Genomic DNA, 24,787 nt, shown 5'->3' with positions numbered 1-24,787 from the left:
CTTTCTCCTCTAGGGTTTTGGTGGTTTCCTGTCTCACATTCAGGTCCTTTATCCATTTTGAGTTTATTTTTGTGAATGGTATAAGAAAGTGGTCCAGGTTCATTCTTCTGCATGTTGCTGTCCAGTTCTCCCAGCACCATTTGTTAAAGAGACTGTCTTTTTTCCATTGGATATTCTTTCCTGCTTTGTCAAAGGTTAGTTGGCCATACATTTGCGGGTCCAGTTATGGGGTCTGTATTCTATTCCATTGGTCTATGTGTCTGTTTTTGTGCCAATACCATGCTGTCTTGATGATTACAGCTTTGTAGTAGAGGCTAAAGTCTGGGATTGTGATGCCTCCTGCTTGGGTCTTCTTCTTCAAAATTACTTTGGCTATTCGGGGCCTTTTGTGGTTCCATATGAATTTGAGGATTGCTTGTTCTATCTTTGAGATGGATGCTGGTGCAATTTTGATTGGGATTACATTGAATGTGTAGATTGCTTTGGGTAGTATTGACATTTTAACAATATTTATTCTTCCAATCCATGAGCACGGAATGTTTTTCCATTTCTTTGTATCTTCTTCAATCTCCTTCATAAGCTTTCTATAGTTTTCAGTATACAGATCTTTTACATCTTTCGTTAGGTTTATTCCTAGGTATTTTATGATTCTTGATGCAATTGTGAATGGGATCAGTTTCTTTGTCTTTCTGTTGCCTCAGTGTATAAGAATGCAGCTGATTTCTGTACATTAATTTTGTATCCTGCAACTTTGCTGAATTCATGTATCAATTTTAGCAGACTTTTGGTGGAGTCTATTGGGTTTTCCATGTATAGTATCATGTCATCTGCAGAAAGTGAAAGCTTGACTTCATCTTTGCCAATTTTGATGCCCTTGATTTCCTTTTGTTGTCTGATTGCTGATGCTAACACTTCCAACACTATGTTAAACAACAGCGGTGAGAGTGGGCATCCCTTTTGTGTTCCTGATCTGGGGGGGGGGGGGGAAGCTCTCAGTTTTCCCCCATTGAGGATGATATTAGCTGTGGGATTTTCATAAATGGCTTTTGTGATGTTTAAGTATGTTCCTTCTATCCCAACTTTCTTGAGGGTTTTTATTAAGAAAGGATGCTGAATTTTGTCAAATACTATTTCTGCATTGATTGACAGGATCCTATGGTTCTTATCTTTTCTTTTATTAATGTGATGTATCACATTGATTTGTGAATATTGAACCAGCCCTGCAACCTAGGAATGAATCCCACTTGATCATGGTGAATAATTCTTTTTATATGCTGTTGAATTCGATTTGCTAGTGTCTTGTTGAGTATTTTTGCATCCATATTCATTAGGGATATTGGCCTATAGTTCTCTTTTTTTTGCTGGGTCTCTGTCTGGTTTGGGAATCAAACTAATTCTGGTTTCATAGAATGAGTCTGGAAGTTTTCCTTCCCTTTCTATTTTTTGGAACAGCTTGAGAAGGATAGGTATTATCTCTGCTTTAAATGTCTGGTAGAATTCCCCAGGGAAGCCATCTGGTCCTGGAATCTTATTTTTTGGGAGATTTTTGATAATCGATTCAATTTCTTCACTGGTTATGGGTCTGTTCAAGTTTTCAATTTCTTCCTGTTTGAGTTTTGGAAGTGTGGGGGTGCTTAGGAATTTATCCATTTCTTCCAGGTTGTCCAGGTTGTTGGCATATAATTTTTCATAGTATCCCCTGATAATTGCTTGTGTTTCTGAGGGATTGGTTGTAGTAATTCCATTTTCATTCATGATTTTATCTATTTGGGTCCTCTCCCTTTTCTTTTTGAGGAGCCTTGCTAGAGGTTTATCAATTTTGTCTATTTTTTCAAAAAACCAACTCTTGGTTTCGTTGATCTGCTCTACAGTTTTTTTAGATTCTATATTGTTTATTTCTGCTCTGATCTTTATTATTTATCTTCTTCTGCTGGGTTTGGAGTATCTTTGCTATGCTGCTTCTATTTCCTTCAGGTGTGCTTTTAGATTCTGTATTTCGGATTTTTCTTGTTTCTTGAGATAGGCCTGGGGTGCAATGTATTTTCCTCTCAGGACTGCCTTTGCTGCACCCCAAAGCATTTGGATTGTTGTATTTTCATTTTAATTTGTTTCCATATGTTTTTTAATTTCTTCTCTAATTGCCTGGTTGACCCATTCATTCTTTAGTAGGGTGTTCTGTAACCTCCATGCTTTTGGGGGTTTTCCAGACTTTTTCCTGGCTGATTTAAAGTTTCATAGCATTGTGGTCTGAAAGTGTGCATGGTATGATCTCAATTCTTTTATACTTGTTAAGGGCTGTTTTGTGACCCAGTATGTGATCTATCTTGGAGAATGTTCCATATGCACTTGAGAAGAAAATATATTCTGTCACTTTGGGATGCAGAGTTCTAAATATATCTGTCAAGTCCATCTGGTGCAATATATCATTCAGGCCCCTTGTTTCTTTATTGATCCTGTGTCTGGATGATCTATCCATTGTTGTAAGTGGAATATTAAAGTCTCTTGCAATTACCACATTCTTATCAATAAGATTGCTTATGTTTGTGACTAAGCGTTTCATATATTTTGGGGGTTTGAATTTGGTGCATAAACATTTATAATTGTTAGCTCATCCTGATGGACTGACCCTGTAATTATTATATAATGCCCTTCTTCATCTCTTGTTACAGCCTTTAATTTAAAGTCTAGTTTGGGGGCACCTGGGTGGCTAAGTCGGTTGGGCGTCCGACTTCGGCTCAGGTCACGATCTCGCTGTCTGTGAGTTCGAGCCCCTCGTCGGGCTCTGGGCTGATGGCTCAGAGCCTGGAGCCTGCTTCCGATTCTGTGTCTCCCTCTCTCTCTGCCCCTCCCCTGTTCATGCTCTGTCTCTGTCTCAAAAATAAATTTAAAAAGTTTAAAAAAATTAAAAAAAAAGTCTAGTTTGTCTAAGTATGGTTACTCCAGCTTTCTTCTGACTTCCAGTAGCATGATAGATAGTTCTCCATCCCCTCACTTTCAATCTGAAGTTGTCCTCAGGTGTAAAATGAGTCTCTTGTAGACAGCAAATAGATGGGTCTTGTTTTTGTTTTTATCAATTCTGATACCCTATGTCTTTTGGTTGGAGCATTTAGTCCATTTACATTCAGTGTTATTATTGAAAGATATGGGTTTAGAATCATGGTGATGTCTGTAGGTTTCATTCTTGTAGTGGTGTCTCTGGTACTTTGTGGTCCTTGCAACATTTCACTCACAGAATCCCCCTTAGGATCTATTGTAGGGCTGGTTTAGTGGTGATGCATTCCTTTAGTCTTTGTTTGGGAAAACCTTTATCTCTCCTTCTATTCTGAATGACAGACTTGCTAGGTAAAGGATTCTCAGCTGCATATTTTTTCTGTTCATCACATTGAAGAATCCTGCCATTCCTTCCTGGCTTGCCAAGTTTCAGTAGATAGGTCTGCTACTACCCTTATGAGTCTACCTTTGTATGTCAAGGCCCATTTATCCCTAGCTGTTTTCAGAATTCTTTCTTTATTCTTGTATTTTGCCAGGTTCACTGTGATATGTTGTGCAGAAGATCGATTCAAGTTATGTCTAAAGGGAGTTCTCTGTGCCTCTTGGATGTCAATTCCTGTTTCCTTCCCCAGATCAGGGAAGTTCTCAGCTATGATTTGTTCAAGTACATCTTCAGCCCCTTTCTCTGTCTCTTCTTCTGGAATTCCTATGGTACAGATATTGTTCTGTTTGATTGCATCACTTAGTTCTCTAATTCTCCCCTTGTACTCCTGGATTTTTTTATTTCTCTTTTTCTCAGCTTCCTCTTTTTCCATAATTTTATCTACTAATTCACCTATTGTCTCCTCTGCCTCTTCAATCCATGCTGTGGCTGCCTTCATTTTATTTTGCACCTGATTTATAGCATTTTTTAATTCATCACTATTTTTTAGTCCCTTGATCTCTGTAGCAATAGATTCTCTGCTGTCCTCTTTGCTTTTTTCAAGCCCAGTGATTAATTTTATGACTGTTATTCTAAATTATTGTTCCATTATATTGCTTAAATCGGTTTTGATCAATTCATTAGCTTTCGCTACTTCCCGGAATTTCTTTTGAGGAGAATTCTTCCGTTTCATCATTTTGGCTAGTTTTTTGTCCCTTGTGCATTTTAAAAGCTTGTTGTGTGCTCTGCACCTGCAAGCACTGCTATATTAGAGGAGGGTCATACACTGTCCAGGGCCTGGCCCTTCAGGAGGTGTTTTTTTGGAGATGGTTACTTGCTCTCTCTTGTTGTGACTTTGGTTAGTTTATTACCCTACTCGTAGTAATATTTTGGACCCTCCACCAGGTGTGCTTTGATTTGTTCCTTGGAGTAGCCCTGTAAAGGAAAACCTATAGACAAACAGGAGACAAAAACACACAAACACACAAACAAATAACACAAACAAATTAACAAAAACAGAAAAGTAAAGACTAAAAACAAAAAACCCATAAACACCGACTACAAGTAAAGAAGAGGGTGGAAGTGGTGCTGATGGAAGAACACATACAAAGAGAGAAAAAATAAACATTGATTAGGCAGAGAGACTAAAAGGCTTAATCCAGAGAGAGAGAAAGAAAAATAAAGACAGAGGTGGGGAAAATGGAATGAAGATAAAGTTACCCAGACAGAGAAACTATATGGGTTGATTATTCCAGAGAGAGAGAAAGGATTATAAAGAAGGAGGTATAACCAGCCTAGGGGAGGGAAGAGATAAGGAGGAGAAATGGGGAGCAGGGAGAATATATCTATATATCCAGAATTGACCTAGAGTTAATCTAGGCAATGCTGCATAGCATGTCGGGAGTAGCTGTCTGCAGGGTCTGTGCTGCTCCAGTGGATACGCAGTTACCCAGTGCAAAGGGGCGTGGTTTGGCGTAATCCGGACACACCTCCTCTATGGGCCTCAGGGTGTGATCCCTGAGGCCCAGCCTTGGTGATGGTGGTGGTGGGGGGGAATGGTGATCCCCTAGTCGCTTCTCCAGGGACCTGGACCGGTGGACTCAGTTTGAGTGTACTCACTATGCCGCGGAGGCAGATAGGGCGGTCCTTCTCTCTCTACCAACTTCCCTGACCTGCGCTTGGCTAGGATTCAAAGTCCTGCTCCCTGTGCTCTGGCACTGGGGAAGTGCCTCTCAGTGTGGTGATATGTGGTCCGGACTGGTCTTGTCTGTGCTGCCGCACTTCAGGGAGGACACCAGTCTGTTTGCTGCAGGTCTCCTACTGCATACTGAGAGCCACCACCCTTGCAGTGAGTCCCGGGTGGCAGACACAGGCAGGCTTTGACTTTTCCCATAGCACTCCAGGGAGACCGGCTGCCTTTTCTTCCTACAAACTTCGCCCTCGGCCCAGCCACTGCGCCCTGGGGTGGCAGACGCAGGCAGGTTCTGTACTAATGTGCAGCCCTCCAGGGAAGGAACCACTTTCTCCAACTACGGACTGAGCCCCTGACCTACCACCCCAACCAGGGCTGGCTCCCCTCCTCCCCATGTGCGTGAAAAGGGAGCCAGCTCCAGTCCAAAGAAAGCCCTGCAGTTAGAGATTGGATCCCTCTCAGTCTCAGTCTGAGGTCTTTCTCCTGTTCAGCTATGGTCCTACACTTCCCTAGCTGCCCTTTCTCTTCCCTTTGTCTCTCCACAGAAGAGGGTCACTCCCCTCCGTGCCCATGTGACCTTTTTTTTTTTTTATCTCCCCCAGTTTGCAGTTACCCACCTATCTTTTTCCCAGCTTTCCCATTTTCTTCCTAGTAGATTCAGTTTGTTTTCCTCCCAGGCTCTGGTGTTCAAAGTCCTTTGGCTTCCGCATTTCTTTGTTTGAGAGATGTGGGAAGTATGGATTTCCCCTACTTCTCAGCCAGGTTAGCCAACTCTGGTTTTATTGTTTTCACATATGAATTTCTTATCCTGTTATATCGTATGAAGAACAGATCGAATTTTATATCTTTCTATATGGTTATCCAGTTATATTGAGAATATTTTTGTAAAGAAGTAGTCAACAGTGTCAAAGACTAATAAAAGACCTGTTAACTTAAGAATTGAAAACCGTCAGTCAGTTTTAGAAACAAGGAGGTCAGTGTTGCTATTGACCTTGGCAATATTGGTAAAGCAATGGGGTAGAAGCCAGAATCCAATGGGTTCAGGAATGAAAGGTGGGGAAGTAGAAAAATCAAGTACAGACAATTACTGTAGGTCCTGAATTAATAAAGTCTTTTCATTAGGCACCATATAAAAGATTCACAATTCTAAAACATAGATTTCAGGGAAAAATATTTTCAGTAAAATCTTTTTGTAAGTCAGTGACCAAGTAGGACAACAGAAACCATTACAAATATGTAAATAGAAGGAATTAGAAAATTATGCCTTATGTGGATGTATGCAGCTCTGCAGTGCATGGCGTGGTAAGTAGTATGTAGGCTGAGGTCAGCTCCTTCTTGCCTCTTGGCTTGGGGCCTTTGTGTAGGGCCTAATCGTCTCAACTATAGCTGGTTAGCCCCATTTTACAGACAGAGTGATTAAATAACTTGCCCAAGTTCACATAGTTATTAAATGGACAAGTAGAAATTATCAATAATGACTTCATAGTCAACTGCTATTAATTTCTTCCTCCCTGCTTGAAAGCTCAAAGTCTTTAGTCTTAGTAGGGTAGGTAGAAAGAGATTTATCCCTGATCGAGTTTCATTGATTGGACCTGGTCACTACTTCTCTCTCTTTTTAAAATATAATTTATTGTCAAATTAGCTTCTATACAACACTCAGTGCTCATCTCAAGTTGTCACTACTTCTCTTGAGGTGAAATACTTCTCTCTTTTATATCGAGGAAGATTTACAGTGATGACATTCACAAATTGTGTTTCCTTTGCCATTTGGGATACAGAAAAGCCAACTTTCTTTGTTAAGTACAGCTAACATCTAGTGGGAATGGGAAGGGCTAGACTTTGGTAATACTATGCTTTCCTCGTGACTGTTTACCAACTTCCATTATTCACTGGTGAAACACTGTTTTGCAGTGAAGGGCCAAGAAGACCCCTTAGTCTTAGGAAGGATTGCACAAGGTACACAGTATTTGACTTGTATTATTCACTCACTTTTAGCTCTCATTAAATACACTTGTAAAACTACTTAGGGACTACTGATATGTCATCTAGGAGGTCTGGTTGATTGCAGTCAGGAACTTTCAGGAATGCTATTTAAATAAGACTGGTTTCTAAACCAGAATCTCAAAATGTATTCATTCGTAATGGGGAGCAATTAAGGCTTATATGTCTTATCCACTGCACCTCCTTTCTTAGTATTGAAATACTTGGGGAAGTTGAACTATTATTTAGGAAGTTGCTAAGTGAGCATAGAATCAGAACAGGTTATGATGAAATATATTTACCTCACAATAGAGAAAATCTGTCTAGTTACCAGTCCCCATATCCAAAGTCTTTCCCATTTGCACCAATGTTTCCCAAACTTCAGTCCTTTGAATACCACCTTCATGATTTTTGCTATTCCTGCATACCATTTATATTTACTTTTTCTTTAATTGAATAAACTTTTTTGAACTTAACTATTTAGTGTCATTCTAAGCAATTATAGTTCTGAAATCCTGCGTTTGTTATGATTCTTAGTTATCTAAAATATTAAAATAAATATTACTTTAAAATGAAAATTGTCCATGAATTGCCTACAATCAGTGGTATGTGTACCACACATTGGTAAATAGTCCCTTAATCATTATTGGGAAAATAGAGATTTTCATGTCTTTGAACTCTGCTGGGGTATGCTGAAAACCCCTCTTTGGTGACTTTTTTCCTTAGATGTGTTACTAGCACCATAGTATCTTGGAGACACTGTAAACCTCCCCCCCCATCTATTTACAGAGCTCCAACCATACCATTCATTAAAAAAAAAAATCTTTTTTATGGTTATGTGCATAGTAAGAGATTCTCAAGTATTCTCAGTACCTATGAATGAACATCTATTCTCCCCCATTTGAGGTGACCAATTTTTAGCCTACTGGAAGATTAAAAGAAAAATTTAACAGTCTTGACATGATATTAGGCACAGTTTACATCAATTAAAAAATCATTATTTGAGTAACGTGGAGATAATATTGAAAACATAAGTCTAAGATATCAATTCTCTTTATCTACATTACTTTGGAAAATGTAATGCCTCTTTCTAAAGTGTAAAGGATCTTAACTGCAAACTTTGATTCTAAACTATGAAACATTTTTGAGGAAACTCATCCTACCTTATTATATGGGATGTACAGAATTTGGATAAACTCTATATAAACTTTACAGTGAATCTTCTATGACAGAAATCTTAAGATTTTAGATTTTTTTAAGTCCAAAGCAGGGCTTGAACTCACGATTCTGAGATCAAGACCTGAGCTGAGATTAAAAGTTGGATGCCCAATCAACTGAGCTACCCAGGCACTCCCACAAATCTTAAGGTTTTATATTCCATTAGCCGTGCCATTCTCTTCCCTAGACTTCTCCTTGAGAAATTGGCTAATTTTACTTGTAGCACTTAGCATAATACCTGGCACACACTAGGTATTCAGTTAAAGCCTATTTAATCACTAAATGAATTCCTGCATTTTCCCTATGTTGCAATTTATTACCATCACTAATTTAAGATTTGTCAGAGAGAACCTGAATATAAAACATACAGGTCTTCTCCAGTATTTGAAAGTGCAGTGTTCTTATGAAACCTTTCATAAGTCACAATGGTGTCAAATGAAGAAACAATTACCATTAATTTATATGAAAAAGTTTTTGAGACTTCTCAGACAAAATATATGACCTCTCTTAGACTTTTCTGATACTTGAGGACACATCTTGCTAACAGATACCAAAACAAATTGAGATGCTCATAGACACACTTCAAAGCTATAGTGGCTTGATGCTGACATGCTTAGTTCTTGGGGAAGGAGCTTAGTGTCACTCGCTGCTCCAGGTCATGCTACTTCTATAAGGCATCCCTGCAGAAAAACACTGAATGCTATTTTTGCTTTTGCTTTTTTGTAAAAGCAGAAATCCTCCTTGGATTTTTCTGTTAGTGAAAAAAGGCCCTAATGTAAGTCTTTTATAAAAGCAAAGTAGCAGAATGTGAGCTTTCAAAACATGGGAGATACCCATACTGGCTTTACTTTCTTGGCACACACATCACAGAGCAAGTATTTACTTAATTGTGTTTGTCTTTTTTTCACTGTTTCTGTTCAGTTTTTGAATTATATTATTTTCATCCATTGCTTATTTTTTCTTTCCTTAATATTAAACTTTAGTTTTCATTATTATTAAATAATAATAATATTATTTTTATTAAAAAGTAAATTATTACTTTTTCTTAACCAAAGCTAGCTCCCAAAAATTATATAGAATGTTTCATATAGAAGAGTTTCATTGCAATGCCTGAAAGCAATAACAATCTGTTCTAGGACTGAATGGCAGAGATTGTTGACTAAGTGTTTTCTTTAACCCAGAGAAAATGAAAACACTAATTCATAAAGATGTATGCACCTCTCTGTTTATTGCAGCATTATTAAAGTAGCCAAGATATGGAAACAACCTAAGTGTCCAATGATAGACAAATGGATAAGAAAGATATGGTATAGATGCACAATGGAATATTACCTAGCTACGAAAAAGGATGAGATTGTGGCATCTGACCCAACATGGATAGACCTAGATAGTATTATGGTAAGTGAAATAAGTCAGATTGAGAAAGACAAATATCGTATTGGTCTTTATGTATCATCTACATGTCATCTACATTTGATTTCAGTCCTATGTAGACTCTAAAAAGAAAAAAAAAGCAATATCAGATCTATAAATACAGAGAACAAACTGATGGTTGCCATAAAGGAAGGGGTTAGGGAGATGAGCCAAAGGGGTAAAAGGGAATGGGCTATAACAGGTTTCCAGTTATGGAATGAATAAGTCACAGGAATTAAAGGCACAGGATAAGGAATATAGTCAATGATATAGTAATAGGGACCTATGGTGACAGAGAATAGCTATGTGGTGAACATAGCGTAATGTATAAACTTGTTGAATCACTATGCTGTACATCTGAAACTAATGTAACAGTGTGTGTCAACAACATACAAATTTTAAAAAGTTATTTTCTTTAACTCTGTTCTGAAAAAAATTATTTTAGAAAATATGTCCAAGTTTTCTATATGTAAAACAGAATCTACTTGGTTATCATTCATCTACACAATTTAATACCTTACTCTTTTCACTTAATATTTTCCCATGACACAAAAAGTTTTGAAAGAATAACATTCAATTCAAAGTGAGTTAAAATACCTCAAGGACCCCTGTTTACAGATTCAGAATGCCAGGAGTATTGGTGGCTCTCCCATACACGTGCAGCAATTTAAGGTACTTCCCTCTTAAAGGGCATGGTGTGAAAATCTAGTTTAAAATTAGAAATTGTTGGGGTGCCTGAGTGGCTCAGTTGTTTAAGTGTCTGACTCTTGGTTTCTGCTCAGGTCATGATCTCGTGGTTGTGAGATCAAGCACTGAGTCAGGCTCCATGCTGAGTGTGGAGCTTGCTTGGGATTTTCTCTCTCCTTCTCTCTCTGTCCTCCCCCTCTCAAAATAAATAAATAAACACTAAAAAATAGAGATTATTAAAAATGACAGATAAAATATATTCTGGCTTGATCTTTGTGCTTTGAGTTTTGAAGCAGGATCCAGGCTCTGAGCTGTCAGCACAGAGCCTGATATGAGTCTCAAACCCAGAAACCATGAGATCAAGACCTGTGCTGAAGCCGGATGCTTAACTGACTGAGCCACCCAGGTGCCCCTGATCTTTGTTAACAATAATCTTTTAAAAATAATTCACGTTGAAAATAGTGCTAACTAGATAAATAATGACATATTCTTGATGAAGACACAGAAACAATAATGGTGGTTCTAAAGATGAAAGAAGTTTAACCCGCAAAGTGCCTAATCCTCTATGCCCGAATGTCAGACTATCACAAAAATAAAAAATGGAAACAATACTTCTAAAGCAGTTGGTTGTTATACTTTTTGGTTGAAGGAAAAATATTGAGAAATTTCCTTTACTTTTTTGTGAGGCAAAACAAGAATATCTGATTGGTCAGAGCATTAAGCATGGAAATGATCCTTGGTCACTCTTAGGTTTGGCTAGTACCCCTAGGGATGCGAATTGGTGGGCCACAAATCCAAGCCTTGATGAATGAACCTACTCCAGCACAATTTCCTTCCTTCTGCATCAGAGGGCATCTCTTTCCTGAAGAGAAGCACCCTCAACTCTATAGGAAAGGGTAAGTTGTTTTTTTTTTTTTTTTACAACATCCTGGATGAGGCAGGACAGAGCCTCATCCTAGCTGTCATGGGGAGGAAACGGAAACGTGCCAGCTCCACAGTCCTTAGCCACATGCTGAGGCAGCAGGAATCCCCAGTTGTGAAGCAAGCACCTCAGAAATAAAGAACCAGAGGGACCAACAGCCAGGGACTACAGCAAGAAAACAGGAAGATCAAGTCAAAGAGGTTGGAGGCAGGGCATTACTCACCTTCCCTTTTATTTTTGGTATTATAAAAAGGGGATGTGCATCTTTGGCTTGCACACAGAGAAAATCTAGGGCATCTCCACATTGAGGACCACCCCCTCCCCAAGAATCTAGAGACAAGTGGCTCACGGCCAGCCTTATACCCCCAGGCCTAACGGGCCACTGTGTGAAAAAGAGAGCGGGTCTGGCTTTAGCGACCTCAAATGCGAGCAAATAGGGAACGCACTGCTGGAGATGGGGTGGGGCAACGCCGGTGGTCTGAGCGCTGATTGGCTGGAGGCACTCGTCGCCTGGTGCCATTTGTTGTTGAAGCTGCGCACCTGACGCAGTCAGCGGCGTCCTGCACGTGCAGCCGTTTAAGCGGCGTCGCCGCCTGAGAGGACCCCGGGAGAGCAAGCAGCGGAGAGGTGAGTGGCCTGGCGACTTTCTTCCTGGCGTGGGTCTCCACTGGCCCCTGTGGGTTTCCCGGTAGTCAGAGTTTAGGCTAGATGAAGAACGGATGGGGCAGGTGGGCCTTGGAGCCGTCCTTTGGGGCTTTTTCTTTACTTACCAGTGTAAGTCTTAAAGCCCGGCTGACGCCTGTAGGGCGTAGAGGCCTGTAGAGGAGGTAAAGAAGCATCTTTGCCCAGTTTGTGTGTGGCGTTTTCTCCGAACAAGAGTGGCTGTAGTATCATTTGTGTACAAACGCCCCTTAGAGTAACTAGTTGTCCACTGTTGAAAGCATTTGGGCCACCTAACTCGTGACCCCTACCCCGCCAAGCTTGAAGGCCTTGGCCCTGGCTCCCTCTCTCCCAGTAAACTATCAAAACCTACAAACCAAACATCTTTACTTTTGAAGGGAGGTGTGCAAAGAGAGAAACATTGAGTAGTAGTTGAGAAATTTCCCTTACCCTTAATATCCAGTAAGCTGTTTGGGAGACCCTTGAAAGGAGAGGATAAAGTCAGTAAACAGATTTTGGAGAAAGGCCCAGTAGGGACATTGTGGTTGCAAGAGTGGTTAAGTAGTTCAACTCATTTTTAAAGATAAAAAATAAGGGGATCTTTGGGGAAGATCAGCAGCTAGTTCAGTAGTTTTGGGAGGTGTATGTGAAATTGTGACAGTTCATGTTGTTAAGTATATGATTCTGATCTAATAGAGGCCAAATGTACGTTTTTTTTAAAAAAATTTAGATAAAAATAGAACTGGAAGCCACCATGGGAGATGAAGATTGGGAAGCGGAAATAATCAAACCTCATATGTCTTCCTATGTTCCTGTATTTGAGAAGGTAGTAAAATTTAAAGTTTGTGGTTATTAAACACTACAGATTTTATTGAAGTTGAAAATCACTGTGGTGGGAAAGTTCTAGATTACAGTCCGGTGGAGTGTGCTGTGCTTACCTCCATCTGATTGTTATTAACTGCCTTAGGGGCAATGAAGAGGAGGCACTCTAAGCCTCAAATGGAATAAAATAGTATGAGGTAATTTGATAATTAACTAAAATATGTGTAGTGATATTATTGACAATTTAAATGTCAGTGATTGAGGACTTACTGTGGGTGGAAGCAAGCTGGTACAAATATGGTTGAACATGTTTGACAGACACTTGTATTGAAAACTGAAAAATACAGTTTGGTGTTGGGTGATATTTTGAATTCTATAAATTGGTTTCCTACAAGTAGGATGCGTATGTTAGGCTGATTGAGATGGTGTCATCACTTGGCTCTTCAAATGTGCAAATCATCAGATCTTTTTCCTTAGCATTGGGAGAGTTATATTGTAATTCAAAAGAACAGGACTTGGAATAGCTTTTTGGGTTTCAGTTCTGATTTGAAAGTTGACTTAAAAAAAAACCCTCTACTTTAGAAGTTAATATATATTTTTTTAATGTTCATTTTTGAGAGAGAGAGAGAGAGAAACAGAGTGTGAGCGGGGGAAGGACAGAAGGAGAGGGCGGGAAATAGAATCCGAAGCAGGCTCCAGGCTTTGAGCTGACAACATGGGGCTCGAACTCATGAACCATGAGATCATGGCCTAAGCTAAGATCATGACCTGAGTCGAAGTCGGATGTTTAACTGACTGAGCTACCCATGTGCCCCTAGAAGTTAATATATTTTAAAGGATTGTTTTTGCACAAGTGTTATTTATTTGAAAATGTCTCAAAAGTTGGTTTTCTTTTCTTTTTTTTTTTTTTTTTTTGAAGTTCATGTGTTCACTTTGAGAGAGTCAGAAACATCATGAGCAGGGAAGGGGCAGAGAGAGAGGGAATCAGAATTCCAAGCAGACTCTGCACTGTCAGCATGGAGCCCGCTGAGGGGCTCAAACCCATGAAACCTTGAGATCATGACCTGAGCCAAAACCAACAGTCAGTTGCTTAAATGACTGAGCCACTTAGGCACCACTATATTGTTTTCTTCTGGAATTTCCAGTTTGCATTTATGTTGGTCACTTTTTACAAACACTTCATTATTTCAAGAGATATCTTAATGGAAGTTCTATCACATAAAAATATATGTAATACTTTATTTCTCTTAATTGGATTTGATTTGTATATAAAGTTTATTTCAAAATACTGAAGATTTTTGGGTGAGGGTGTCAAAATACTCAAGATCTTAATCTGAATTTATCGTGTTTTTTTTTTTTTTTTTGAGCTTACTTGAGAAAGACATCTTTTGTGTGTTAGTTTTTTTATAGTCCTGTGCCTCATAAAAATTTTTTTTTTTTTTACAATATTGGGAAAAGAGAAAAAGTACTTAACAATCATGTTTATTAGCACACTCTTGTAAATTTTTATTAAATTTTCTTCCCCCCCCAAATGATAGTACATAATAATATTTTTGATTCCAGCCTTTTCACTCTTGAGCACTATTCCATATTACTACTAACTTCCTAAATAATTTCTTAAGGTTGCATAGTACTTCAAGGAATGGATCTACTGTAATATAATTTTCTGTTGGCGGGAATTTAAGATGTTATCTTTTCACTGTAATGTCATGAATATCTACAGCTTATATATATATTTTTTAATTTGGGAGTATTTTTTAAAAAATGGAATTACTTAAAGGATATTTTATGGTTCTTTTTACCCCAGTTCTCAGTAAATTTATTATATTACAAAGTTTAGTTCACAGATACAGACTTTTTCATTTGAACTTAGTCATTTAATTTTGTTTCTTCTTAGTCTGAGATTTTTTTCTTCATTAAGCATTCTTCAAATAGTACATTAGACTCAATCATGTTGTACTTGTTTATTGAATAAGCTGTCTGAAATTGAGGGTGGTTGACTGTCAGATCTTTCAGACTTACCTTTTTGGAAATATTTGTGCTATTTAGTAACATACCTTGTTTAATATTACGAATACTAAATTAAATGTTAATACTAACTTTACCTTATGATTCTTAATATTTATGTGGGGCCAATTTGTAAATTTTTTGTATTTGTCTGCAAACTTAATTCCTGATGCTGTTGAGCAATTAGCTATCTGGCCTAGTTGACTTGGAGGAACATGGTGCAATCAATGCCTTTGTGTGCCTTGGTTGAATAAAAAGTACAGAAAGTGAAGATGATTATATGATATATACATGTGGGAGAGATCTGAGGTCTTTTATTTTGCCTAGTTTCATTTAAAGGCACCATTTTGATTGGTAGTTCTGAATTTCTATTTCAATTTTTTTTAAGTTTATTGATGTTGAGAGAGAGAGAGAGAGAGAGCATGAGTGGGGAGGTCTGGAGAGAGAATCCCAAGCAGGCTCCATACTGTCAGTGCAGAGCCTGACAAGGGGTTCAAACACATACTGCTGAGATTACGACCTGAGCCGAAATCAAGAGTCAAATGCTTAACTGAGCCACTCAGGTGGCCCCCTGAATTTCTGTTTTAAGAGACAGCTGGGCTTTTTGTTTTTTAGAATTTGTCTTCACCCTGCGGCTGTCTTGGCTTAATCCATCTTAAACAATATGTGATCAGCCTTTTATGAAAACTTTCTAGGATTTTTATTTGGAGATTTAATTTTTACCCATTCTTATATGATTTTGTACTGATAGGCCACTGGGAAGTGTACTACTTCGGTGTAGACCAGTAAAAGATGTGAGGTTAGGAAGAATTTGATAATGCAGCAATTATGTAGTCCAGACATCTTAATTGTTAGGCATTTGCATATTTCATGTAAGCTTGTTGGAATGAGTTTTGGAGTGGTGGGTATGGTGAATGTAACAGGGTATTGGATTTGCTTACTAGCTGTGTAATGAATGCTTCTTGTTGGAGGACCATGGGAGTAGGTCTACATAGTGATTGTCTCCATCTGTCTCCCTTTTTGGTGGCACATTTCAGAAGTCAGATACTCTTGTGATTAAAGTAGAAATAGTGTGAGATAATTGGTCCACCCACAATACAATTTTGTTAAGTAGTAGTAGCAAAGTTTGTAATAATTAGGTAAGAAAATAAAGTTCGGGGCTTCTCTGTTCATACTATGATTCTGAAGTAGTGAGAAGAAATGTGGCCCTTGAACATCATTGTATTTGCAGACCTAAGGAAGCTGAACTGCTAGAGCCTTAAGAAGATTTTGAGCAATTTCTGCCTACAATTATCACTGAGATGTAGGAGGATATTGTGTCTTCTACTAGAAAGCTGGGATATTATTATATGCTAAATAAGAGCAACTTGTGGAAGCTGGTCAAAATGGTCATCCAAATAAAATGGCCATCCAGATAAAAGTGGCAGGCTTGGAGGAAGGAGCTCTGATGACTCATAATCAAAATCTAAACAATTAAGTCTAGAGTAGAGTGATGAAAAGATACGAGAAAGCTGAGGAGAGGGCTAAAGAGATTGCAAAGGTGGCAGAGATGTTGGTGGAACAGGTCTGGAGAATAGAGAAAACTGAATCCTCTTGAAGAAGAATCATCAATTTACAGCCAGCAGATTCTAGTCAACTGATAGAGATTCGGTGACACCAGAGAGAAACTGAAACTAGAGAGCCTTTTGTTTTTTTTCTCTGTCTATACACTATTATCATTTATAGTAGGTTTCTCTCATAGTGTGTGGGAGATGTTTTCACTATAAGTTTTGATTGTGAAATGTTTGGGGGAAAGAACTTTTATTTGGAAAATGCTCTCAGATAAAAAAATTAGGGCCTACATTGTAAGCTCTTAGAACAGTCATATTTGTTCCTGGCTTTGGTTGTTTTTTCTAAATTTTGAGGTGTTTGCTTTTTCTTGTGTGACATGCTAGCTATCTAGAACCTTAGATCTGTGTGTGATACATGAGACTCAAGAGTTGGAGTTTTTCAGCCCTGGAGGTACTGAAGTAACTGCAGTAATTTTAGATGTCTCCATGTAGCAGTTGTCAAAGAAAGGACCAGGCTTCAACTGTGGATGTGAATGGGGCTGATCTGGCCAGGACTGATCAATCAGAAGAAGGGATGGAGGATAATATTGTCTGTATTTTGGGACTTTAATTTCTGTATCAGATCAAAGAAGGAGAAATAATTTGTTTGAAATTTAAATTTTATGTGACACTGTCTGATATAACCTGTCTGGTCATTTTATTTGGACAACCTATCTCAGCTCTATTTGACATGGAACCTAAAATAGGAAATGAGATCTTGGTACTTTGTATAAATTGATACATTCTTAGGCATTTCAGGGGATTCTGAATATAAAGTGAAAGATATATTTGCTAAGGAATTTAAGGGGCTGGGGGAAGAAAACATGGAATTGTATTGGACCCCAAATTGGACAGGGAGGAGGCATCTCCAAGGTTCATAAATTGTCCAGCTATAAATTCATTTGAATAGCAGCTCTGACAAGTCATTGAGATCAAAACCTTACTATGTTGGTGGAAATATTCATTTGCTTGAAAAAGACCTTTAAAAGAAAACAACCTTTAAAGGGTGTGATATTTCATAATTGAAAATATTAAGAGTACATAGAAGGTCAAAAGAAATGTGTTTACCAGAATGAGAATGAATTATTTGTAGCTGTGTGTGAGAACCCTTATGTGTAAAATATTTTGAAATTTCTGATTGCTCTGTCTTCCCATGGCCTTGGTTAACTTCTTTTGCCTCTCATAAGGACATTTGTAGTGACATTTAAGGTCTACACAGATAATTGAGTAATCTCTTCTTTTTTCAGAATCTGTAATTATATCTGCATTCTTTTTCCAAATAAGGTAATGTGGGTGGCCATATTTCATCCTACTACATGTAGTGTGGCTAAAGCACTGTAAGATGAAACAAGAGTGGTAGAAAATGAAGTCAGAGAGGGAAAGGGAAAAGCAAAGGGAGAGGGGCCTGAAGGTAGTTGTGAGCTTAGTTAGTAGGACTGGCTTGACTGGGTGTGGGGAGTGAAAGAGAGTAATCAAGGTTGATGTCTAGTTTTTAAAAATTTTATTATTTTATTTAATTTAAGTATAATTGATACACAATATTAGTTTTGGGTGTACAGTGATTTGACAAGTTTGTATGTTAAGGTATGCTGATGATAGTGTAGCTACCATCTGTAAACCATACAATGCTGTTTCAGTATCATTGACTATATTGCTTGTGTTGTACCATAGACTTCTTTTAAGTTTAAGCAACTGGATAGAAGATGGTTCCATTTGCTGAAGTGGGGAATCTCTGAAAAAATGTATAAGCTTGGGAGGGGTAAAAACAAAGAATGCTAGCTTTGTTGTGTTCAATTTGGGATGGCTATGAAAACATAAAAGTAAAGTAGCTTTTATGCATTAGTTGCTTAGAAGAGGGATCAGGGATATAGATATAAATGTGGTAATTATCAGGGCGCCTGGGTGGCTCAGTCGGTTGAGCGTCCGACTTCAGCTCAGGTCATGATCTCGCGGTCTGTGACTTAGAGCCCTTCGTCGGGCTCTGTGCTGACAGCTCAGAGCCTGGAGCCTGCTTCGGATTCTGTGTCTCCCTTTCTCTCTGCCCCTCCCCCGCTTATGCTCTGTCTCTCTCTCTCTCTCTCTCTCTCTCTCTGTCAAAAATAAACATTAAAATAAATGTGGTAATTATCTGTATATTAATGGGATTTTTAAAATTTATTAAAAAGATTTTTTTTTAATGTCTATTTTTGAGAGAGAGCAAGACAGCTATGAGCAGAGGAGGAGCAGAGAGAGACAGACACAGAGGATCCCAAGCGGGCTCTGTGCACTAACCATGAGATCGTGACCTGAGCTGAAACCAAGAGTTGGACAGTTAACTGATTGAGCCGCCCAGGTGTCCCTGTGTGTTAATGGGATTTAAAGCTACCAGACTAGGTAAAGATACATAGTGTAAAACAGACTTAGAGGGCTTGACCCTGGATAGTCCAACTTGAGAGGTCCAGTATAAGAGGAGCCGGCAAAAGGAGACTGAGGAGGAAGTAGCCACTGGAGCAAGAAAGAAAACCAGAGAATTGTGGGTTCCTTAAGCCAAGAGGAGAATGTTATAAAGAGGAAGGAAATAGTCTGTCATTTCAAATGCTGCTGAGAGCTCTGGTAGAATGAAAGATAAAAGTAGTAATTTTATTACATAATTTCCTTATTAAAAGCATTTTCAGTGTAGAATGAGGATGGAAGCTAAACTGGAGTAGATTTAAGGAAAAAGGGATATGAAAAAGTAGAGGCAGCAACTAACTGTAGACATTTTGTTTTAAGAGAGAGAAGTACTGCAGTAGCAGAAGGGAATATGAAGGTAATTTATTTTTAAGGTAATGAAAAAGGTTAAGAATCTTTAATGATGTTTTGTTTCAGAATTTGCCTTGGAATTTTTAAATTTCGTGTATGTGGAATATTAAATTCCACAGCCTGAAGGTCATCTAATAATAATTTTTAAGTTATTGACTGCCGAAGTGTCTCATTACCTTTATTAGCTTTATATCACTTAAATAAAACCAGACCTTTTTTGGATTCTAGTCACTGGATAATACTTTGGCCACTAGGAAAAAAAAAGTCTTTAGAATTGCACTTTAAAGATAGAAAACTAGATCATTCTTGTTTTAATGTCTATGGTAATTGTAAATTGGAACTTTATACTGTAGTAATTACCAAAATCCCAAAAGTATTTGCCTTTCTGTTCTTAATAACTCAGAGAATAATTGGGTGGCTCTTGGGCTTTATAAAAGTAGTTTTAAAAGTCATTTAGTGTCTTTTGTGAAAGAAATTTTAGAAAATAAGTATTACTGAGACACCTGGGTGGTCAACAGGTAAGTGGCTGACCAGCTCAGGTCCTGATCTCACAGTTCATGAGTTCAAGCCCAGCATCAGGCTCTGTGCTGACACCTCAGAGCCTGGAGCCTGCTTCAGATTATGTGTCTCCCTCTCTCTCTGCCCCTACCCTGCTCATGCTTTGTCTCTCCTTCTCAAAAAAAAAAAAAAAAAAAAAAAAAGAGTAAGTAAACATTGAAAAATTAAAAAAAAAAGAAAAGTACTACTTTTGCACTCTTTTGACTTATTTAAAGGAACTTAGGTAAAGAAATATTGTGTCTGTTCTAAAGTAGCCAGTTAATTAAGGTATCATCTTAAGTTTTAGGACACCTTTCATTTTTAAAGTATTGAATTCTGCTTTTCATGTGCAAGAATTTGAGACCTCTCTTCTGTAAGTTTTGTCCTAAGTAGAGGTAGCTTATATGAGGGGAAATTAAGGTGTCAGTTAATGATTATAAGAGCACCCTAGGAGTTAAGGTGAGAAAAAGGTTACTCAAGTTTTTGTTAACACAGAGATACACTAAGAAATATTGGAAGTTTCCCAAATTAACTTGACATTTAGCTATTGGTTTTATAACAAAAGTTGAATTTTCTGAGCCCAATAGAAATGCAAGTACATCACTGGAAATGTAATACATATATATTAATTGCAAATACATAGTTTTTGAGACTAAGGTAGGGAAAATGGGATAGGTAGTATTTGAGAACATCATCGACATTTCAGCTGTTGCTGTGAAAAGTTTGATTAAAGTTAATGATGCATATTCTGATCCAGTAGCTAACATGAACCACTTTGTTGTATTTATACTGCATTTGCATTGTACATAAATAGGTATATTGTTTTTAGTGCATCAGTGACCTTTTATTTTAGAGTGAATTCATTTTAAAAAATTGTGAACATGTTAATTTGTTTCCTTTTATAGAAACAAAGTTGAAGTTTTAAAAATAAATTCCTGTAGTACTTTACTGTAGAAACTATTGTCCACTGCTCTCCTCTGTGCTCTACTTTATTCTGTGCATTGTTAATGAGTATACTGTAAAATACAGAACTTTTAAAAATGTATATTGGCAGGCATTGATTTATTCATGTGTTATTTTGGTCAGATTTTATATAATAATAGTACTTAATTATACTTTTCAAGTATATGGGTGAGTAAACTTTTAAGTCAGATGTCAGCAAACTCTTTCCATAAAGGGCTAAATAGTAAATAGTTTAGACTTCACAGAATTTAGGATCTCTGTTGCAACTTCGGTATCCTGGTGGGAAAGCAGCCATAGACATTTCTAGATAAATGAGGATGGCTATGTTCCAATATAACTTTATTTACAGAAACAAGTGACTGACCGGTTTTGGCTCATAGCTATAGTTTGCTGATCAATGTTTTAAGTGATATATTAATATGCTATACGTTTAGTATTAAAGTGAAGAGGTTTTGGAATAATTAAGGAATGAGTGGCGTAGAAAATCTTAGAGCCTGTTACTGTTTTGTTTGGAACAAAGTCCAGTTGTTAAAATTTTCTAGCATTGGTGATGACACATTCTTATTTTCAAAGTAGAAAATGAGTCTTTTCTTCCTGTTAACAGGAGAGGTATTCTTCTGGAGCAAATGGAGACACTTTTAACAGGACTCCAGCTTCATCATCAGGTATGTGTTGAGGCAAAAAGATGGATCCTTTTCTAGGTTAAAGGCTTCACCTAGTGAATAAGGAGCAGACTAGTAGACATCTTATAAATAGTGTTTGTTAGATTTCTGTGAGATTTCATTCTGTTTGGATGTTTTTAATGAGGGACACTTCCAGCTAGAGGAAGCAAGAGAGGAGAGAGTATAGTGATATAGACCATAGTGCTTTAATATTATTTGGTTTTGTAGGTTTCCTGTAAATCCTTTGCCCAACTTGGAAGTTGTATATTTGTCTTTCATACCACTAGAGAATTGTCAGGGTTCCTGACATATGGAAGTAGGATATGGGATTATTAGGTTGTTGTTTGTTTTTACAATGTAAATATTAAATATTTAATATGTAATATTAACACTACAAGCAATGGGTCAGTTAAGAAATCAAATGGCAAATCAAAATATGTTTCAAAACAAAAGAAAAAGAAAACATAATATTCCAAAACCTATGGGATGCACCAAAAGCAGATGTTAGAGTGAAACTTAAGTTATAAATGCTTGTATTAAAAAAAGTTGGGGCGCCTGGGTGGCTCAGTAGGTTGAGCATCCGACCTCGGCTCAGGTCATGATTCCACGGTCCATGAATTCGAGCCCTGTGTCGGGCTCTGTGCTGACAGCTCGGAGGCTGGAGCCTGCTTCAGATTCTGTGTCTCCCTCTCTCTGACCCTTCCCCGTTCATGCTCTGTCTCTGTCTCAAAAATAAATACACGTTAAAAAAAAAAAAGTTAAACAACTTAACATGACACTGCAGAGAGCTAGAAAAAGAATAAACTTAGCTGAAACTTAGTAGAGGAAGGAAATAACAAAAAACATAGAATAAACAGTTACGTAACATTAAAAGTAATGACCAGTTTTTCAAAAAAAATCCCTGCAAAATTGGCAATGTTTTAATTCTATTAACTAGGGAAAAAAGACTCAAAATTGAAAAGAAATGGAAGAGAAGATGGTAGATAACCACAGAAATACATAGTGTGATAACAGATTATTATATACATTTAAATACAAATCAGATAATTTAGGAAAATAAAACAGATAATTCCTAAAAACACACCAGTTACCATGATTGAATCATGAATCTTGAATCCAAGAAATAGGAAATCTTCTTAGACCAATAAAAAGAATGAAGCTGAATTAAGAATCAAAACTCCAGCATGGAAAAGCCCAAGACCTTATAGTTATATTGGTAAATTCTACCAAATATTAAAAAAAATTAATGATACTCTTTATCAAAGTTTTACAAATAATGGAATAGAGGGAACACTTTCAGAATCATTCCATGAAACCAGTACTACCCTGATACCAAAACAGGATAAAAACAATACAAGAACAAAATCTAGTTTGTCCCATGTAAGTATTGATACTCCAGCTTTCTTTCCTTTGACATCCATTTGCGTGATAAATGTTCCTCCATTCCCTCATTTTGACCTGCAGGTGTCTTTAGGTCTAAAATGAGTCTCAGAGCACCTGGTTGGCTCAGTTTATTAAGTGCTAGACTCTTGATTTTGGTTCCGGTCATGATCTCAAAATTGATGAGATCAATCCCCCCTACCATAATGTGCGCTGACAGCATGGAGCTTGTTTGGGATTCTCCCTCTCCCTCTCTCTCTGCCCCTCCCTCCTCATGCTCTCTCAGAGTAAATAAACGCTAAAAAAATAAAATGAGTATCTTGTAGGCTATAAGGTTGTTGAAGTAAGTTGCAGTAGTAGTGACCTGTCAGGGTAATTGTTTAATCCTGGGAAGCCATCAAGATATCATGAGTTTTGGGGTGTCTGGGTGGCTCAGTCAGTTAAGTGTCTGACTTGATTTTGGCCTAGGTCAGGCTGTGTACTGAGTGTGGATCATGCTTAAGATTCTCTCTTTCCTGAGGCACCTGGGTGGCTTAGTTAAGCGTCTGACGGTTGGTTTTGGCTCAGGTCATGGTATCACGGTTTGTGAGTTCGTGCCCCAAGTTGGGGTGCAGAGCCTGCTTGGGATTCTCTCTCACTCCCTTGCTCTCTGCCCCTCCCCCACTCATGCTGTCTCTGTCTCATAAGTAAATGAAAAGACTTAAAAAAAAGATTTTCTCTCTCTCTCTCCCTCTTTCCCTCTGCCCCTTTCCCCTGCTTGCCTGCACTCTCTCTCTCAAATAAAAAAATAAAAATTAAAAGCAAATTTTAATTCCCATGTTCACCTTAAGTTCAAAGTTATCTTGACAGAAGTTAAGAGATGCTTTTGCTGTTGTCAAGATGTATTTATTTTACATAAACTTTTAAAAGTAGTGGTTTAATATAGAATATTCAGATTAAGAAAAGTTGATGAAATTGCTGCCTGCTGAAACCCCAGAAGGCTAACTTTGCTTCCATCCTATGAACTACTTACATGCATGTGTACTTGAAATATCCAGAAAAGACAAACAGGTAAAAGAATCTGTGTTTATTTGCATAGATTACTATATCATCAGGAGAAACCTTATTCTTTCAGGTGCTGAAAACCAATTTTTGTAAAGGAATTAAAATTTAGATGTATATCAAAGTAGAACATTGTTTTGTGGTGAAATCTTGAAGAAGCTAGATTGAAACAGCCACCAACTTTAGCATTAGATCTCTGAATGTTTAGGCAAATGAAATGAAATCAGGCAATGAAAAATGCTATCTACAAGAAGGTAAGCATGCAATTTACAAGTATTTTTTGTAGCTCTTTTTTTTCTTTAAAAAATTTTTTTAACATTTATCTATTTTTGAGACAGAGAGAGACAGAGCATGAACGGGGGAGGGGCAGAGAGAGAGGGAGACACAGAATCGGAAGCAGGCTCCAGGCTCTGAGCCATCAGCCCAGAGCCTGATGCGGGGCTTGAACTCACGGACCGTGAGATCGTGACCTGAGCTGAAGTCGGACGCTCAACCGACTGAGCCACCCAGGCGCCCCATAGCTCTTTTTTTTTCATAGAAATAGATTTTTTATTATAGAAATGCATATGAAGCTAATGAATGTGTCTACGCCAATACCTAAATATGCGCTTGGAAAAAAAAAAAAAAAACCTTAAATGCAGGTAAAAAGGAAGAAAGAAATGATCTGAAATTTTGGCCCCCAGATTAAGCCACCATTGGGAGTATGTTGACTGAGATGTTTTAGATTTTTGCATATATTCCTACATACATAACTGTATTCCAATGGCATATTATATACATGGTTTTAAAATTTTTTTATTGAAGTATAGTTGACATACAATGTTAAATTAGTTTCACATATACACCATAGTGATTCTACAAGTTTATACATTGTTATGTTCACATCTGTCACCATACAATTCTATTGCAATACAATTTACTATATTTCCTATGCTGTGCCTTTTATTACTGTGACTTATTCATTCCATAACTGGAAAGCTTGTACATGTTCCTTTTTATCATAGCTATGTGTCTTGCTTT

At 37.7% G+C, this 24,787-nt stretch overlaps 1 protein-coding gene across 6 annotated transcripts in view; it reads left to right on the top strand.

Moving 5' to 3' along the window:
• Positions 1-11,839: 11,839 nt before the first annotated feature.
• The window catches only part of DDX4 (DEAD-box helicase 4), a 90,032-nt gene continuing 77,084 nt past the window's right edge, over positions 11,840-24,787 (top strand). For all 6 annotated transcript variants that reach the window (XM_058732357.1, XM_058732356.1, XM_058732354.1 and 3 more), the window contains exons 1-3: positions 11,840-11,952; positions 12,716-12,811; positions 21,289-21,349. In XM_058732357.1, the coding sequence (XP_058588340.1) occupies positions 12,740-12,811; positions 21,289-21,349 (133 nt within the window). In that variant the 5' untranslated portion in view covers positions 11,840-11,952; positions 12,716-12,739. The remainder of the gene's footprint in view (positions 11,953-12,715; positions 12,812-21,288; positions 21,350-24,787) is intronic.

Source organism: Neofelis nebulosa, chromosome 1 (assembly GCF_028018385.1).
Source record: "Neofelis nebulosa isolate mNeoNeb1 chromosome 1, mNeoNeb1.pri, whole genome shotgun sequence".
Classification (NCBI taxonomy): Eukaryota; Metazoa; Chordata; class Mammalia; order Carnivora; family Felidae; genus Neofelis; species Neofelis nebulosa.
This window is presented reverse-complemented; position numbering and strand designations above follow the sequence as displayed.